The sequence below is a fragment of the Hemisphaericaspora subhashii genome (genome assembly GCF_019202705.1).
Source record: "Hemisphaericaspora subhashii strain CBS 10753 chromosome Unknown scaffold47, whole genome shotgun sequence".
NCBI lineage: Eukaryota > Fungi > Ascomycota > Pichiomycetes > Serinales > Debaryomycetaceae > Hemisphaericaspora > Hemisphaericaspora subhashii.
The window spans coordinates 46,605-65,457 of NW_026057303.1; the positions used below are offsets into that span (position 1 = coordinate 46,605).

The following is an 18,853-nucleotide window of genomic DNA, read 5'->3' on the forward strand; positions in this document are numbered from 1 at the left end:
GTCATGAAATATTACGACGCTATCAAGTAGGCACCGTGCGTCCTAGCTTGTACACAGGAAACGGATAGTTTTGGATTGCCTGTAGGGCTCAGTGTATGTCCATATTATACTTGTTTGCACTTACGTTGAGAGAATAAATCCGGAAAGGGTCTCCGTCAACTACACGTCGCTTGAAATTTTCTTAGACATTCCTGTAGATGTCCAACGTATCTCAAAGCGCTAGCAGCAGTTTGTCTACCCGTTGCCGCCATCTCATATGTTTTGCAGTCATCCTTATGCATAATCTGATAAAAAATTATTGGATGCGGAAATCAGCCATTCACAGAAAAATTAGATTGCCTCCCTGCATTTACGCCTATGTCATAATGTAGGGCGGTTAAAGTACCTTAAAAAATATCTCAACGGTCATCATCCGTTGTTCATCAACAAAAAAAATATTCGAGTTTCAGATTTGGGGGGTCCATTCCATGCTTTGGTTCTGGAATTGCCATTGTAAGTCATTTTACGGGGAACATCCCTTCTGAAATGAAATATAGAACCAATAATCTACATTGAATAATTCTATATAATGTTTACATGATCCCCTCATTTTTCCATAACCTGTTACTGCTTGCTGATGTTGTTTAAACTTTCGAACAATCTTCCGAGGCAAACTGTCTGTCACTTATGCACAAACTCCTATATTGTGTATGCGAGCTTCCAGTACATTAAAGAATTGTTGACAAAACAAAGGATTCTCTAGACGCCATTGTTTAATACTCAAATAATATTTTGTAATTTCAAGAAATTTTTTAATAAAATTAAAAAATTAAAAAAGGGTTCAAATTTAGAAAATAATTATGCAGGTTTGATAAAAACAGAAAAAATAATACCAAAACGTAATACGAATTCTGCAAGAGCAATGTCGTCTTCAAACAATTAAACAAGGGATTTGTAACAATCATAAATTCAGCGTCTGGAATGTTTTAAAATCACCAAAGCAATTGGAAATCGTAACTGTGGGGAAAGCATTGCAATTGGTGCAACTAACTTGTTGGTTACCATCTTCCGAACTTCCTTATCGTGTATTTTAGAAGGTGGACGATCCTGTCTTTAATAAACCAGCAACGGATGGTCACATCATGTGTTACATTCTATGTATCATCATCATCCACAATCGTGTTGCAATATTTTTTTATCTGATACATTTAAAAAAGAATTTCAATACGGAAAAAGATTACACATCCGAACCGGAACAACTTGATGTAATCTGGTTACTTTGCATCCACGGTGGCACGTATGCGTTTATTTTTAGAGGAAGAAGATTTCCCCCAAAAATAGTGAATCAGGGTTGAATCATTGAAAAGAGGAAAAAATAATAATCAACGATTGTAAGATTAGTTGTGTCTCAAGGGAATGACCAGAATAACCATCATTGTCAGCCAGGTAAAACAATTGATATTCTGAACAAGCTGGCAATTTCTAATAAAACCGCATGTGAACCAATCTATTATTTCCGAAGAAAGCCCATTTCGGAAATCAAAGTCCATTCACCGAAATTGCATGAATAGAACAATAAAACTGCAAGAACAGCCGAATTAATTTTTTGTTCCCTTAAATATTTTTCCGGGGAAGATCAAAATAATTTAATGTTTACATGAAAAAATGGCTTGGCATGAAAATTTCAAATGACCTCATCAGTATTGAACCACCTTTTGGTTCATCTGTACATCTTCTTTCAGAATAAATTGTAAGGATGATGACTTCCTCGTATGTTGGATATGCAAGGTGGAAATTAACATGCGACTTCTGTCCTTCATTGAATTGTTGGTATACGGCAATGTGATTTGATCTGCAATACTCGTAAATTTGTCTATTCTAGATAAACGTTTCAGGAAAATTTCACTGTTCTTATCGCCGATCCATATCAACTTCACCCAGGACATTAGACCAGAGTTGGAACGAAATTTCATTGAAATCGTTTCATTTGGTTTTGAATGATGGTAGATTGAATTTCAAATAGTTGTACTAGACCATTGGTTAACAATTGCGTTCGGGTGAATCACCATCATTTCGGTTCACTTTCGATTTCATTTGAACGGCTTTCAAGAGTTGTCTGATGATTTGGAGCCACGTCTATGTCATCATCATCATCATCACATCTCCTTATGAAAAATAATATCTTTGAAAATCTTACGAAGTAAAATAAAAAATATTTCAGGATTATATTGATTTGAGAGGTGTTTTTTGCATCTTTTAAAATAAAATATATTTACAGTTAGATTAATATAAAAAAATATCTCTTGTTTGTCTTAAGACAATGAACCACAAAAATGGTTCAGGGTCTGGAATGATGGCACATTTCCGTTTGTGTAAGAACAATTAATAAACCGTCTAAAGTATAATCAACAACCCTTACTTTTGTGTATCCTTTGATAACAAAAAAAACTCTTGCCAAAGAAGGTTAAGTAATCAACCGATCGTAAACATTCTCGTAAAAGTGGGTACCATTAATTTCTTTATCAAGAGTGTAACTGAATCCATTGATAATTAATTTATGAATATTTAATCTAAATGCCACATCACCACCGTCCACTAATTCTTCATCTTGATCAGCCTCAGCATTTCCTCTGTTCAAGTTTATTAGTTTCTGAACTAATCCATCTACATAATGTGCCATACTTGAAGGCACGTATGAATACAATGAATTATCGAATTTGCATTCAATCTCAGATTGGGGAACATATGTGTCGTCATCATACTCCTCTTGATCTATAGTTTGGATATCATAACATCTAAAACGTCTCCCACTAGTATTCCAATGGAAGTCCCAAAGTTTATTTTTCAATGGAAAGGCTAAATGGTTCAATTGTGTCAATAATTCATCCAGTACCATCCGTTGGTTTAATTGGTAAGCTATTGTGGTGAATAAATGAGAAGCATTTAAGTCTCTGTATTTTCCAAGTTTCGAATTGAAGTATTTGTGATACAATAAGTACTTGTCTAGTTTTCCAAGACATTTTTCACAATAAGAACACTTGCATCCATTCCATAAGATGTGGTTCATGTACTGCTCATACCCTGCAAATGATTGCAACAAGTTTGGTAATATTACAATGAGTTTATGTGAGTTGATTATTTTGGGTAAGATTACCATGTATATTTCCCATCTTCTGAAATAATTTCCTTCAACTCCATCAGGGAAGTCTCCTAATTGTAATGTATTATGTTTAATAGACAAATAGGACAATTTGGGTGATGTAGATAAGACATTTGTCAAAAAGTTAAAGGTGTTCAAATCGAAGACTTCATTTACGGAATGAGTTGGAAATATATCACCTTGGATAATTGAAAGCTTGATTAACTTAGGACATTCGGGAATTAAATTATAGAAATCAATCACGTAATCTGTTTCGTTCTCTTTGTATCCTATTATCAACTCTAATTGGGTTATATTTTCCCAGCTGATCAATTCGATCAACTGTAAGTTTAATTCCCATTCTTCTATACTAAATACAATCTTAATCCTTTCAAGTTTGGGCATATGGATTTTATGTCTTAGTAAATTATGATTCATCCAGCTCCAATATTCAATTCTATCATCAGGCAAAATCAATGATTTCAAATGAGGCGCAAACTTGTTCAAATTAGTCAATGTTTCATTGTGGCCAATCAATAATTCTTCCACATGCTCATCGTATTGCAAATCTTCTTCGTCAACAACAACAGATTCGAGCTTCAAACAAGACATATCCAATTGTTTTCTTAGTCTGTAATCACCAACATAAAAACGTTTCAATTTCTCCAATACCCCAATCAATTCATTCAACACCCCAGCAATATCCTCATGCTTTGAACATTGATCTCCAAGCACGTATATCTCTTCTATATATCCGATTAATTCCTGATTCACCTTCAAACTCTGCACTAGAACCTTCAATCTGGCAACAATCATCTTTTCTTGAATTTCTGCTTTCACAATCTTTCCCCGTTTGTGCTGAAATCCATAAATCACTGTCTTGGAAGTATCTTGAAAGTCACTCTCTCTGGATCTATTATCATTCCGTAATGGCGGATCTGGTTGGATGGCTATCTCACGATAGAGTTGTTTCATACATGGGTGGTAAAATTCAAAATTTGTCAATGCAAGATTAATGATGGCTTGTTGGGGAAGGTAATGGATAATTTTTAATCTAATTCCCAATGGGAGATCAAGTAATGATTTCGAGGACATTTTCTTACGAAGCTTATTAGCTAACGGGGGTTGTCCTTAATGATGAGATAAAGGAATCATCATTTGAGTTTTTCAAATCATTCCATTTTCTCACCCCAACATTTTTTTTCTGGTGTTGCAAGATTTTTAACTTTGTGTTGTTGGGTTTCATTGTTGGAAAACTCAATGAGAGACTATCATTTGATTGATCTTATCCCCATTGAAAGCTCTTAGTTGTTGATTATATTTTGACAACTGGGTACTGAATGGTGACAGTGGCCAGAAGCAAGCAAAGGATGAGAAGAACTGAGCTACCGATTGTTTTTCTTGGTATTGCCATTCAACTTAGAATGATAATTCCAGGGTCTGATTGATTAATTATTGCCCATAATCCGGTAATTTCCTTTTGTCCTGAAGTTTAGTGACCTCGGACTTACTAACCATGATTCAGGTCGTAAGATGTAATACATTGCTCCTAAGATGAGATGACATTAAAGATGTTGAATTAGCTGTAGACAATACTTCGGCCCTTGAGAATATAAATTTGAATGAATAAAGCACGAAATGGATCTTGCTTTCCTGGGCCAGAAAACTTAAAGAACCAGGGCCGCCTCCTATGTGCAACGATGTTCCAGAGTTGGAGCCTGGCCTTCTCCGAATCCTTGGAAGTCGCATACATTACATGCCATGAGACAATATCACAGTCTCATGCCGAGTAAACGAATAAGTCTAATCACTTCCCCGCGGAGATTGCGATGGTCCTGAAAATCAAATTCGTATTACACGAGTATTATTAATCTTGTCGGATTTAGACCTGTCGAGGATATTAATTACCGCAACAGCCGCAAGACGCCATCTGATGTGAGCTTATCAGGGATTATGCTATGCACTGCATATCTTTATTTTCTCGTTAAAACCATGCGGAATATTACACTTGGTTGCTTTTCTTGGACCCTCGATTTAATGAACCAGTTACGACAATGCCAAGTACGAGTAAGAAGTGAATGATATATTGCAATAACTCGTTTTTAGGATATGTTTTTCTCCGACGGAAAGGGGGGAAAGCCAAGTTGTTTAATATCAGGTGATATTTTGAGGTCTGAGGTCGGGGATCTTGGGGAAGGATGTGAAATATTTGTTTAAGCATTTTCATCTATTCTGGTTGTTAGCTACTACTGTATAGGTTTAGAGGGGTGTTCTTAATTGGTTTCTAATAATACTGAATATTACTTTTCGATACATTGTCAACCCATTCTTGGTAACTTAACATCGAAAGGGGTGTTCACTTTCACAGTAAGAGTTCAGTTTAATCGCTTCAAAAACTTTTTATCTCACACGTCACTTTTGTTTATACTTTGCTACAATCAAGCGATTATAAAGTATAAGTGTCTCTTCTGGAAATATTCCCACTATATCATTAAGAATTTATAAATCTTTCTAAATAAAAGGGAAATCTTTCGAAGCGTGACTTTCACATGACAATCACGTTCTTTATTTGGTAGCGCTAAATTTGCTTGTATATCTAAGGTATTTAAATCTGTGTATATGGCAGTTTAACATTGAGTATCAAAAAGGGACTGTGAAATATCCATTATCTGAACCTTCTAGATATTAATAAGTACATTGATGCAATAGTTTTGGTCTAATTTTGTTTTCGTAAAATTAGCAAATTATATTGCCAAAATTTCAAAACTTAGTCCTCAATCGCAAATAGATCAACGTTGCTACAAAACTTCCTCTATATATCTTAGAATGTCTCTTGTACATATTTCAGGGTTTAATTCAACATCCTTGGGATCCGGAACAATCTCAATCACTCATCAGAAATCATCATCCATCGTTAGAAATATTCGATAAGAGAAGGTACTTGACCCCAATTGGTGCTGAATCTATTGGTGCATTCACGAGCTTTGAATAGCAGTTTAGGTCTCTTGATTCAACATAATATTTATATACCATATATTTAGATTGGAATCTTATGACCTATATAGGTTTATGGATTGTTGCAGGAACTTTTCGCACCCAAGCCTGTCAATTTCGCACGAACGGTTTTTACTCCGTTCCTGCGCGTCCAGAAACATCCAATCTTACATACATTGTTTACTTTGGCTGCAATGTGGCTGCAATAGTCTTTTAGCAAACACTATTCATCAACTGATGAGTAAGAACTTTTGGGGTAGAAGTGGGGAGAATAAAACGATCTCATTTTGAAAATTAGAGTCAGGACTCATTAGAAAGGAGCTCTGTGAGACATGCATGTATATATAAGAGAACTTTATTCTCGGCCGTAGAACGGAAGAACCTAAGATCTTGATGACCCATATCTATTTGAGACAAACCAAATTGTCAAGGAGATGCTTACTAATATAGATAAGTTGAATGTGTCATAGAATAATCACATCTTGCGGCCGTATCGGAAATATTGATAGTTGCATCCAATCGAAGTCAGAAAACTGACCACACTTTCTTTAGTTACAATTGAAGGAAAGGGGGGGTGGCTTTTGAATTTAACTTGCTGTGAATGAACTGTTTTTGTTTTCCGACAATAAAATCTTTGCGAAACTTCCAATTGTTACTGAAACAATATCATCTTCTTTGTGAAAATAGATTTACCCGGGAAGAAAATATCGGGTTTGTCTCTTTTAGTTATGTCCGTGATTTCTCAATCGAGACAAATTTTGTAAGGATGACTAATAAAACCGCACTAAAAGTACAGCAAAAAAATAATTATCGGATTTATCAACATTATTTTTCGGCTGGATTTTTTCACTTTGTTGGAAATATATCCGTTCCGGAGTGGGGGAGCTATAAGTCTAATTGATTTGACAGCTTGAGAAATTTCTATCTTGGGTGAATTGCTATATACAAAAAGACGAGAATGATCAGCGTATAATATATATATCATGAACACGTTTACCTCAATGAAAAAAAATATGTGACTTTCTTCTACCGGATCTGAGATAAGTTGCTTTATCGAAATCGTTCCATTTTGGTGCCGCTCGCATGAACATTAAAAGAAATTGCGAACCGAAAGAAATTCGGTTACTAAATTAGGACTATTTATATTGATAACATCCAATATCTCTGATGATCATCACCATACATCATTTCTATTGGCGGAATTTACTTTTGATTGCCGATCTCCAAATTAAGAAAACAAACCCGGTGTGTATATCGCCGCAATTTCAACTGGCTATTATTTTTTTATCAATTATTATTTTTAATTATTATTCCTTCGGATGTAAAAAAAATAATTCGTTGCCTGTTCTAAAAATTTTTTTCTTTCCGTTTAAATAACTGTTTCTCTTCTTATTCTTCTTTTTTTCTTGTATCTTTTCTTCTTCTTCTTCTTTCTTTTCTTTGTTAAATCATAAAGAATGTCAACTCTAGAAGACTCTTCATCAAAAGTTAATCTGACAATGACAGATATAAATACGTCCTCATCTACTGAACATATGGACCATAATAATCTTCGTCATAACAGTAACCCCACTATCGAGGGAAGCCTAGCCGAAGAACCTAAAGCATTCCAAGGTCAAGATGACACCGATGACGACAACAGTCTGAATGACCTTCATAACAGCCACCATTCAAATATGGCTTTTGGAGACGAGCTTTCCGAATATGAAACAAATACCGCCCTTTCGAGGAGTTTATCAAGACGACTCACCGGAGCCGAGGAACTTCTTTCCGAAGCAAGAACAACTGATGAACCATTACCTCTCATGGGTGGTGATAGACCATATCCACCATTATTAGGGGACAGAACACCCTATGTTGTCATGTTTGATGGACCTGATGATCCAACTCATCCTCATAACTATTCGACATTTAAGAAAATGTTATTCTGTTGCGGGGTTGGAATGGCAGCACTTTCCGTTTCTATGGGGTCAGCCATGTTTGCAGAAGCCACCACGGAATTAATGGAAATATATCATATTGGAATTAGTGTAGCCTCATTAGGAACTTCATTATTTGTTTTTGGTTTTGCTAGTGGTCCTGTTATTTATGGACCTCTTTCTGAATTATTTGGAAGAAAGATTATTATGGTGATATCATGTTTTGGATATGTTTGTTTTTCATTTGCAGTTGCTACTGCTAAAGATCTCCAAACTATTATGATTTGTCGATTTTTCGCGGGATTTGTCGGTGCTGCTCCTTTGGTTGTTGCACCTGCCGTCATGACTGATTTATTCTCAGCTAAAATTAGAGGTACCGCCGTGTCTATTTTTGCTATGATTTTATTTGGTGGTCCGATGTTAGCCCCTATTATTGGTGGGTTTACAGTAAAGAACCCTGGTTTGGGATGGCGTTGGACTTCATACTTCTGTGGTCTCATTGGAGTAGTTGCATTGCTCATAAATACATTTATCTTGGAAGAAACTCATCATCCTATAATTTTGGTACGTAAAGCAGAAACATTACGTAGACGTACTGGAAATTGGGGGATTTATGCACCACATGAAGAACTTTCTTTATCCCTTAAAGAAATCGTGGAAAAGAATATTGCAAGACCTTTGAAGATGTTATTTACAGAACCAATTATCTTCTTAGTCAGTTTATATAACGCTTTCATTTATGGTATGCTTTATATGTTCCTTACTGCTATTCCATTGATTTTCCAAGGAAATTACCATTTTATGACAGGTGTAGCTGAATTACCATATATCTCAATGTTGATTGGTGTCTTTACCGGTGGTTTAATTATCATTTATTTCGAAAATAGATATAATATTGCGATGGAGAAAAATGGTGGACGTCCAGTTGCTGAAGAAAGATTACCACCAATGATGATTGGATCAATTACCTTTGTGATTGGTATCTTTTGGTTGGGTTGGACAGGTGATTATCCTGACAAGATTCATTGGATCGTCCCTACGATTGGTGCTGCATTTGTTGGTAATGGATTAATGTTGATTTTCTTACCATGTATGAATTATATTATAGATTGTTATTTATTCTTGGCTGCATCAGCATTAGCTGGTAATACATTCCTTAGATCTGCTTTTGGAGCTGCTTTCCCCTTGTTTTCCGAACAGATGTTTGTCAATATGCAAATCAAATACGCTTCCACTATGATTGGATGTGTGGGAATTGCCATGATCCCAGTTCCATTCTTGTTTTATAAATATGGGAAATATTTAAGACTGAAATCAAAGTACGCTTTGTAATTTTATTTATTTATTTATAGGTATATATATACAGATATACTAGACAGAGATTATATAGAGTTAACCCCACCATTTAATAAAAGATATCGCTTCAAAATAGTTCTCCATATTTCTTCGTCTGTTTCTTCATTGGTATTCATTCTACCAAATAGTTCCTCATTCATTCTTTGCAGCCTGCCCTCCCTAAGAAAAAAAAAATGTGTTGCCAAATTTTCAGATGAAGATGGCACCATCATTCCTCTCAACAACAAGTATTCAAGAAATCCCACCCTGTCCCCCTTTTCATAACGATGAAACTATCTATAAGACAGTTCACCACGACTGCCATCAAATTAGCAAAACCAAAAAAGGCCTCATCAACATTCATACCAAAATATCTCGGCCGACCATCAAACAATCTATCAGCAGGATTAGTTGGACTTGCCAATGTGGGAAAATCAACCTTCTTTCAAGCACTTACGAAATCCAAACTTGGAAACCCTGCCAATTATCCATTTGCCACTATTGAACCATCTCAAGCTTTAGCAAAAGTTACATCTGACAAATTGGATCATTATCAAAAGATTTTCGGGTCTTCAAAACAGGTAAGTTCAAGTTTAACAATTTGGGATATTGCTGGATTGACTAGAAGGGCATCGGAAGGTGAGGGGTTAGGAAATCAATTCTTGAATGATATTAGACAAGTAGATGGGATTTATCAAGTTGTGAGAGGGTTTTTGGATGATGAGATTACCCATATTGAAAATTCAGTAGATCCTGTTCGTGATTTACTGATTGTTAGTGATGAATTGATTCTTAAAGATGTTGAAATTGTGGATAAGGAGATTGAAAATTGTAAGAAGCTTGAAAGACGTCCAGGGGTTAATAAGATATCAATGAATATGATGTATGATGTTTTGAATAGATTGAGTGAACATTTATGGAATGGACAAAAAGTTAGTAATATGGATATTAATGAGTTTTCAGATGAGGAGATTGCATTTATTAATACTTTGAATTTATTAACCGCTAAGCCAACTGTTTATTTATTGAATGTGAATGAGGAAGATTATGCTTCTGGAACAAATCAATTCTTGAGTGCTGTTCAAGAATGGATAACTGAAAATAGTAAATCTGATGAAGTTCTTCTTGTAAGCGCCAAACATGAAACTACCTTGACTGAATTGGAAGGTGATGAATTAGAAGAATACGTAAAATTGATTGGAAAAGATTCTGCCATTAGTGAAGTAGTATCAGAAATGAGAAAAGTGCTTCATTTGATTTCATTTTATACATGTGGAGACATTGAAGCTAGACAATGGACTCTTAGAGAAGGAAGTACTGCTCCTGAAGCAGCAGGATTGATTCATACGGATTTACAAAAGAATTTCATCAATGCCTTAGCCTATAAATGGGATGATTTATCTAAGTTGGATAAATTTGATGAAGCCAAATTAAAGTCAGCAGGTAAGCAATATAGACACGGTAAAGATTATATGGTTGAGGATGGGGATGTTTTAGTTATCAAAGCCGTAGGTGGTAAGACCAGATAAGTTCCACCTACTTGTATATACAAACTTAGACTAGACAATAGAGACATGTAAATAGAGATGTAGAACTACGCGAGCATTTAAGCTTTTACGAGTATTTTCTGTTTGTCCGGGGGCTAATTTTTTGCTCAATTGCAACTTCTTTTGATTTCTATAAGGGAATGGTCCTACTCTGTCCAAGATATGTCAACCAAGTTGTTGAAAACAAATTAACGATTGCAAAAAAAAAAAGATCGAGGGGATAATGCACAATATTTCTGTTTTGGGAAATGTGTCATCCGTTGAACAAATCTCCAATTCTCCCAAATTAAAACTTCCAGGTGTAATGTTGCAGAACAGAACGCATGTTCATGGCAATACGAGATTTTTTGTCAATTACTTCCAATTCTGGTTAAGATTTTCAATGCATAAAAAAGCCCGGGCCCAAACCCCACTTAGATTTTATACCCTGGGAAAGTTCCTTTCTCCAAAAACAAAACCTTCATCTTCCTCAAAAGGGTATGATTGAAAACAACGATACAACACGGGGGATAGGGGGGGGGGGCTTAATATGAATGTGTTTGAGTAATATTGTGTAATTCAATTAATGAATTGATACTTTGACCAATTAGAATGTCGCATTAATTTCCATGTGTGAGAAACCGTTACTGTCATTAATTAATTAATTGGTGCATCATCGTTTAAAAACCAACAAATGTCGTAAAAAACCAAAAACTGTCAAAGTTGGGCAAAAAGAAATTTGTTAAAAAGAGAATGAAAAAAAATTGATAAGCAAAAAAAACTGAGAGAGAGAAAAATTTCTTGACCATTTTTAGTTAGAGTTACATACATATATTTACTTTTCGTCATCTCTCTTGTTGGTTTTTATACCCAATGAATCTTTTACGAAGAAGATTTATAAATTATAGAACTTATTACACGACCTCTCTTTCTACTACATTTACTCATAGTACCAGTACAACACATATTAATAGACTACCATATAAGAATCCACATATGATATCTTCAATTTATAATTATTTATTTAATAATAATAATAATAATCAAAATAATCAACATTCATCGATTAGAAATTATTCAACCAATAATCCAACCATTTCAAATGATTTAGCAAATACTTTCCATCCAAGATTAAAAACCATTTTTGAACAATTAGATTCAATTGCTCCAAGATTTCTATTAAAACTGGGTGAAATAGATATCTTAACTGAACCTAATGAATTCTATAATACTCTTAAACAAAAGATATCTACTGCAAAGAATAGAGTTTATTTATCTTCCTTGTACATTGGGAAATCTCAACATGAATTAATTCAATGTATTGATGACGCTTTAACTACAAATGAAGATTTAAAAGTTTATATATTAACTGATGCTTTAAGAGGTACAAGAGAAGCACCTCACCAACCATGTTCAGCTAATCTTTTAGTTCCATTGGTTGAAAAGTTTGGTAAACATAGAATAGATGTTAGAATGTATCATACACCTCATTTATCGGGATTAACTAAATCAGTTACTCCAAAACGTATTAATGAAGGTTGGGGTTTACAACATATGAAATTATATGGATTTGATGATGAAATTATATTATCAGGAGCTAATTTATCACAAGATTATTTTACTGATAGACAAGATAGATATTATCTTTTCAAAAACAAATCAATAACTGATTATTATTATAGAATTCATATGGCAATTTCTTCATTATCATATCAAATTGTTAATACAAAACAATTAAAACAAGGATTTAGAATGTCTTGGCCAACTTCAAATAAATCTTGTGAACCTCATATGAATCGAGAACGTTTCATTAGTGATTCTTCCTATCTTTTAGAACCAATCTTAAAACAACATAGTCTTGGGGCATTTAAAGAATTCCTGGATCATGAAGATTATGATACAATTGTATATCCAGTATCTCAATTCACCCCGTTATTTCCTCATTTACAAGATTGTTCTACTGAAAAACCAGCAATTTTAAGAATATTAGCTTATTTGGATTCACCCAAGATTAAATGGTGGTTTACTGCAGGATATTTCAATATGTTACCAGAAATTCAAGAACGTTTACTTAATGGTAAAGCTCAAGGTTCGGTCATTACTGCTTCTCCAAAGGCTAATTCATTTTATAAATCTCCTGGTGTATCATATTATCTTCCAGAAGCTTATTTATTATTTGCAAAACGATTCTTGGAAAAAGTTAAAGATTTGGGTAAATCATCTTTAATTACAGTTTATGAATGGCAAAATGGAATAGTTAATACTCCAGGAGGTTGGTCATATCATGCTAAAGGATTATGGGTTACTGTTCCAGAAGAAAATGAACCAAGTATTACCGTCATCGGATCTTCAAATTATACCAAAAGAGCTTATTCTTTAGATTTGGAAAGTAATGCAATTATCATTACTAAAGATGCAAATTTAAAACTGAAAATGAAACATGAAATTGATCATTTGATGGAACATGCTTCAGAATTATCTTTGAAAGATTTCCAACCAAAACCTATCTCTATCCCAGTGGATAGTGATGTTATCGTGAAGGAAAAAGTTGCCGGTAACCAATCACAAGAAGGAGACGAACTTGCTCCTCAAAACAGTTCTGAAAAACCTCCAAAGTATTTGATTGACGAAGATAGAAAGATCAGTTATGGGGTACATTTAGCTGTCAAGTTACTTGGTGGGAAATTATAAACGTCTAAAACATTAACTAAAGTCATTATTGCATTATTACTATTGTTATAAAATTTTTACTAGCATGTGTTTTTATAGTCAGGTTTAGCTCTTCGAAAAATAACGTACAATTTTCTATTTGTCTATATCTAGTTTTTCATTAATTACTTACTATTATTTCACAATATCATTCAGCATATAGGCATTCCTTTGCCATTTCAAAACCAATAGCAACATAAACTGGATCAAAAGTATTACCCAACAGGAGAAATTCACGGGGATATCCCACCAATTGAATTCAAACCCAACTCTTATTCGAGCGCATATACAAAGTATATTAGAAAACAGCGAAAATGTTATCCAATTAGGGTGTAAACCCACTATGGAATCATTGAACCAATTCATCGTTATCAACGGAACAAACCGGAAAATATCGGCCAATTTCCCCATGGTCCATACATAATCAATAATATCTAATTTGTAGATCATATCTAGATTATAAATGTATTGTCTGATGATATACCCATATCCAACAACCATCAAGACAATGATAAGTTTGGTTAGAGGACTTATATATTGATTTTTGGATTTGGTGTGATAATACATGATGAGTTGAAGTACAATCGTTACAAACATAATCAAGATTCCTAATTCGATAATTATTAACAGAATCGAGATTGGAATCTTTGGAAATATAGGAAATCGATATTCATATTGACTCTTGATCAAAGAATCAAATAGATAATATAAACTAGTAATAATTGAACTTGTGTAGCTAATAATCGATAGCACGACATAATCAAATGATAAGCCATGGATTGAATGCCGTTGCTTATGGTATTGTCTCTGTTGGTTGATGTTCACAATCTCTATTAGACCAGACACGACTTGTAAGATAGTACAGACATGCATACGATAGTTTTTGGTCTGTCGGTTTAAACTTGCCAGTTGTCCGGACCTTGTAGGTTTCCTCTATACGAATAAAAAAGGTACTGTCTGAGAGGGAGCAAGGAACCAAAAAAAAAAATCAGGTTTTTCCGATCTATACCGACACAACAACACAACCGGAATAAACAGTTGGATCAACCCTAGAAACAATCATTATGACACAAGAAATAGAAGGTAACTGGGACATAGTAATAGCATCACTTCAAGATATCTGTAACTCCAATGAATCACTTTCATTCAACAACACTCATGATGCCACCAATTTTTCAACATTACCACCAGATGAACTCATAAAATTACAACAAGATATCATAGATCATAAATCAAATATAGGAACTGCTAAACGATTAATCGACACCTCACAACAAAACCTAATGGCCATAATTGAACAATTACAAAAACGTGCCGCTGCACAACAAGCAGCTGCAGTTGCAGCTGCCGCCGCTTCTAAAAAATCCGAACAAGTATCCAATAAACGTGCCACTAGAACCGGAACTCCTTCTAAGACAAGCTCAGCCAGAGAAGGAGGAGGCGGAGGCAGATCCAAGAATACGAGAAAAGTAGGTCGTTCATTCTGGACATCGAAATATAACCCTTCAGGACCGGTGATTGTGGGGTCAGAAGTGGCGTATAAATTAAAAAACCGTCATTCTGAAGAATGGATTCAATGTGAAGTTGTAAAAGTTATAAGTGAGATGAAATTTGAGATTAGAGATCCTGAGCCGGATGAAAATAATAACCCGGGTCAAACATTCAGGGCAGGGTATAAAGAGATTTTATTGATTCCTCCAGAACGTAATAATGAACGAGATGATGATGAGGATGAGGATGACGAGGATGAGGACGATGATGAGGTGGAAGAAGGTGGATTGGTGAATTATGTATATGGAACGAAAGTATTAGCTAGATATCCTGAGACTACTACCTTCTATCCTGCTGTAGTTGTTGGGAATAAGAAAGATGGAAAAATTGTACGATTAAAATTTGATGGTGAAGAAGAAGTAAATAAAGAAACGGAAGTTGAAAGAAGATTGGTTTTACCATTTCCTGAGAAGTAATCTGAATATATATAGGCTCTTTAATATAATACGTAGCTGTCGTAGTAAATGCTGGAGAATAACATACACCATTTTGTTATTTTGTACATACTGATTAGGTCGTGTATCTTTACTCAAAATTACTAATGAAAAATTTCTGACAACAAAAAAAAACTTTCGACATCTTTTTCAGAGACAAACTCTTCGCCGTCTTTGTTCATCACTTGTATTTTATATAAAAGAACCCCAAATCAAAACTTAATTCATTTTAGAAATCCCGGGTTAGTTATTAGAAGGTTCATATTTCCATTTATATCACTAGTTTGTATTTTTAAAAACGGTATATTAAAAAAAGAATAAAGAAATAGACAACAATGGAAGGTATGGATATTGATGATTATTCAAGAGTATGTTAAAAAAAATTTTAATTTGAAAAAAAATTATTGGTAACAAATATCATTTTTTTTTGGAGTTGCTTTGCTTTGCTATTCCTGATCTTCCTTTGCAAAGGACTGGTAGTTTGGATGATTTTGCGAATAAAAAAGGTATGGTTAGGACAAAGAGAGTGGCGGTATTTTCAATGTATGTGTGAGTGAATTGAAATTTTGGTGGGGTTGGCTTTTTGCCCTACGTCGCTAATTTAATTCCTCCTGTAAGTTTTTTTTTGCTTTTGGGTCAGTAGATGTTGCTAGCTAGATGTGTGCTTTATTTTTGCCAAAACTAGAACGACGCTAAGACCTGGAGGCAAAGAAGAAACCGGGTGTTGGGTTTGCTTGGTTCGGATTAAAAATGTGTTTGTTGCTTCTATAATTTTTTTTTCTTGCTTCTTCTTCGGAATTTTTTTTTGCTAACATTGGTTTAGGATCGTTCACGTTCGCCAGTAAGAGATAGATCGCCAGTTAGAGAAAGATCTGGTTCAGACTCTGGCGCTGCCACAGCATCTAGTAGTGAATCCAGTAGGTCTCGACGTGATTACGGATATTCATCCCGTGATAGAGGTGGATATGGAAGCGATAGAAGAGGTGGTGATAGTAGACGAGACTACGGAGGTGATAGAAGAGGTGGTGGCGGTGGTTATAGAGGCGGTCGCGGCAGTTCTAGAGATTTCTCCTCTAGTAATAGAGGTAGAGATTATAGTTCTTCACATGGTTCATCTGACGATACTTATCGTTCCAAAACTGAAAGAAATTATGATAATTCTATTTTCATTGGAAATATTCCATTTGATTGTACTTCTAAAGATGTCGAAGCTATCTTTGGCAAAGAATTTAAAATAGCCAGAGCTGATATCGTTACCAATAGAGGTAGATCAAGAGGTATGGCTACAGTTGAATTCACTACTAAAGATGATGTTCGTGATGCTATTGATAAATTTGATAGATTTGAATATCGTGGACGTGAAATATTCGTGAGACAAGATTATCCACCACCAGAAAAGAAAGAACTGTTCCCACCAAGAAGAGAAGAATATAGTAGAGGAACACCAAGAACAGGAAGTAGAGATAGTTACAATGACAGAAGAGGACCACCACAACCATCTTCTAGAGATCAACCAACCAAACCAGGTACTGAAATTTTTGTTGGTAATTTACCATTTTCAATAAATTGGCAAGCATTGAAGGATATAATGAGAGATGCAGGAGAAGTTGTTAGAGCTGATGTTAGACTTGATAGTTGGGGGAAATCAAGAGGGTTTGGTACTGTTGTGTTTAATACTCCGGAAGAAGCTAATAAAGCCATTGAAATGTTTCAAGGATATGAAATTGAAGGAAGAAAACTTGACACTCGTCCAGGGCGTACCCAAGTTAGACCTGAACGTGAACGTGATTCCTATAGAGGAAACAGTAGTCACGAAGACCACCGCCAAGACAGAGTATCGTCTGCACCAGTATCTTCTGCCAATACGTCATATTCTTCCAATAGACCTGCATTGAGGAATAGTGAATTTACTGAAGGTGTTACTGGACATGGAGAAAGATCCGATACTATTTATGTTTCAAATTTACCATTTGCTACTCAAAATGATGATTTATATGAATTGTTTGAGACTGTTGGTAGAACCACTCGTGCTGAAATTCAATATGATCCTGCCACTGGAAGAGCCAGTGGAAATGCTGTAGTGCAGTTTGAATTAGCTGAGTTGGCTGATAATGCTATTCAAAATTTGGACAATTATTTATATGGTGGTAGAAACATTGAAATCACCTATGCTAAATTGCCATAATCCCTTTTCGTCATTCTATTATTTTTCATTTTGTTTAGTGATTATTTTTATATTAACTCTCTCTGTTTATATTCAAGTATCGTTTGTATTTGTTCCTTTTATGTATCTTTTTGTAGTAATATATAGCACAGGCATATTAAGCTTTAATCGGGTAATTAGTTTTGCCCATTTTAATGGATGCAAAAATAAGATTTCTGAGTAAAATTAACGAGGCTGTAAATTTGAATCTGACCCCAACCAAACAGCCGAAAAAAACGCATGATTCAGAATAAACGTGTTTTAACCATCATCGTATACTTAGGCTGTATAATACAGACGTATATATATAGATATTACATCCACCATAGCAATGGCAGAAGAATTGATACAACAACAACAGCCGGCAGAAGATGTGCATACAATGTCATCAGTATCACGATTTACATGGGTCAGTAATAATCAATTAGTATTATTTATTATTGTAGCAGGGATTCTACTATTATTATTTCATTTTAGACACAAGTTGATAGCAATACATGATAGATATAGAACAAGAAGAAGACTACAGATGGGATACTACGATCATATTCCTTCATCATTTGACGAAGATATAGAAGATGGGTTGAGTAGCAATACGTTTAATTTAAGTTATAATATTACATCTGGAGATTCTAGACAAGGACTTCTGGCATTTGCTAAGGAAGAGATTAAATCAATTATGAGAAATAAAGGATTAACATTTGATGAAGCAAGGTTAGAATATACACAACAAGAATTATCTAGACATAATATCGATAAAGATGGATTACCTAGAGATCCGAAGTTAGTTACCTTTTGAGTTTTTTTTTTATTTTGTCGTTAGGGAGCATTTGCAAACAGGTATCTCAAATGTGCTTGGGGTGTAATTATGTCTGTATATCTTGTTCAAAAGTAGTTAATTGTTACCTAGAGTCCAATTATAATTAATCTTGTTTGTGCTATAATTATCTTAGTAGCATCCTAAATAGGAAATAGAATCACGTGTATAGATCAGTTCCCAAATAGGAAATTACATCACGTGCCTTTGTTTACATTTGAAAAATCATTGCAATTTTTTTGTTTGT

At 34.6% G+C, this 18,853-nt stretch overlaps 7 protein-coding genes across 7 annotated transcripts; 6 read left to right on the plus strand and 1 right to left on the minus strand. All coding sequences in view use genetic code 12, as the record gives it.

Moving 5' to 3' along the window:
• Positions 1–2,443: 2,443 nt before the first annotated feature.
• Positions 2,444–4,213, minus strand: J8A68_003152 (uncharacterized protein; the record flags this gene model as incomplete). Its single annotated transcript, XM_049406977.1, has 1 exon — positions 2,444–4,213. The coding sequence occupies one exon, from the start codon at positions 4,211–4,213 to the stop codon at positions 2,444–2,446; it is 1,770 nt and encodes a 589-aa protein (XP_049263552.1).
• A 3,356-nt stretch (positions 4,214–7,569) lies between these two features.
• TPO2 (Tpo2p) lies at positions 7,570–9,363 on the plus strand (the record flags this gene model as incomplete). The annotated part of the gene is made up of 1 exon (XM_049406978.1): positions 7,570–9,363. One exon carries the CDS (start codon positions 7,570–7,572, stop codon positions 9,361–9,363), a length of 1,794 nt encoding a protein of 597 aa, XP_049263553.1.
• A 290-nt stretch (positions 9,364–9,653) lies between these two features.
• On the plus strand, positions 9,654–10,895 carry J8A68_003154 (uncharacterized protein; the record flags this gene model as incomplete). Its single annotated transcript, XM_049406979.1, has 1 exon — positions 9,654–10,895. The coding sequence occupies one exon, from the start codon at positions 9,654–9,656 to the stop codon at positions 10,893–10,895; it is 1,242 nt and encodes a 413-aa protein (XP_049263554.1).
• Positions 10,896–11,888: 993 nt separating this feature from the next.
• Positions 11,889–13,583, plus strand: PEL1 (CDP-diacylglycerol--glycerol-3-phosphate 3-phosphatidyltransferase; the record flags this gene model as incomplete). The annotated part of the gene is made up of 1 exon (XM_049406981.1): positions 11,889–13,583. The coding sequence occupies one exon, from the start codon at positions 11,889–11,891 to the stop codon at positions 13,581–13,583; it is 1,695 nt and encodes a 564-aa protein (XP_049263555.1).
• A 1,082-nt stretch (positions 13,584–14,665) lies between these two features.
• Positions 14,666–15,568, plus strand: J8A68_003156 (uncharacterized protein; the record flags this gene model as incomplete). Its single annotated transcript, XM_049406982.1, has 1 exon — positions 14,666–15,568. The coding sequence occupies one exon, from the start codon at positions 14,666–14,668 to the stop codon at positions 15,566–15,568; it is 903 nt and encodes a 300-aa protein (XP_049263556.1).
• Positions 15,569–15,930: 362 nt separating this feature from the next.
• Positions 15,931–17,771, plus strand: GBP2 (single-stranded telomeric DNA-binding/mRNA-binding protein; the record flags this gene model as incomplete). The annotated part of the gene is made up of 2 exons (XM_049406983.1): positions 15,931–15,954; positions 16,410–17,771. The coding sequence occupies 2 exons, from the start codon at positions 15,931–15,933 to the stop codon at positions 17,769–17,771; spliced, it is 1,386 nt and encodes a 461-aa protein (XP_049263557.1).
• Positions 17,772–18,120: 349 nt separating this feature from the next.
• Positions 18,121–18,588, plus strand: J8A68_003158 (uncharacterized protein; the record flags this gene model as incomplete). Its single annotated transcript, XM_049406984.1, has 1 exon — positions 18,121–18,588. The coding sequence occupies one exon, from the start codon at positions 18,121–18,123 to the stop codon at positions 18,586–18,588; it is 468 nt and encodes a 155-aa protein (XP_049263558.1).
• Positions 18,589–18,853: the final 265 nt, after the last annotated feature.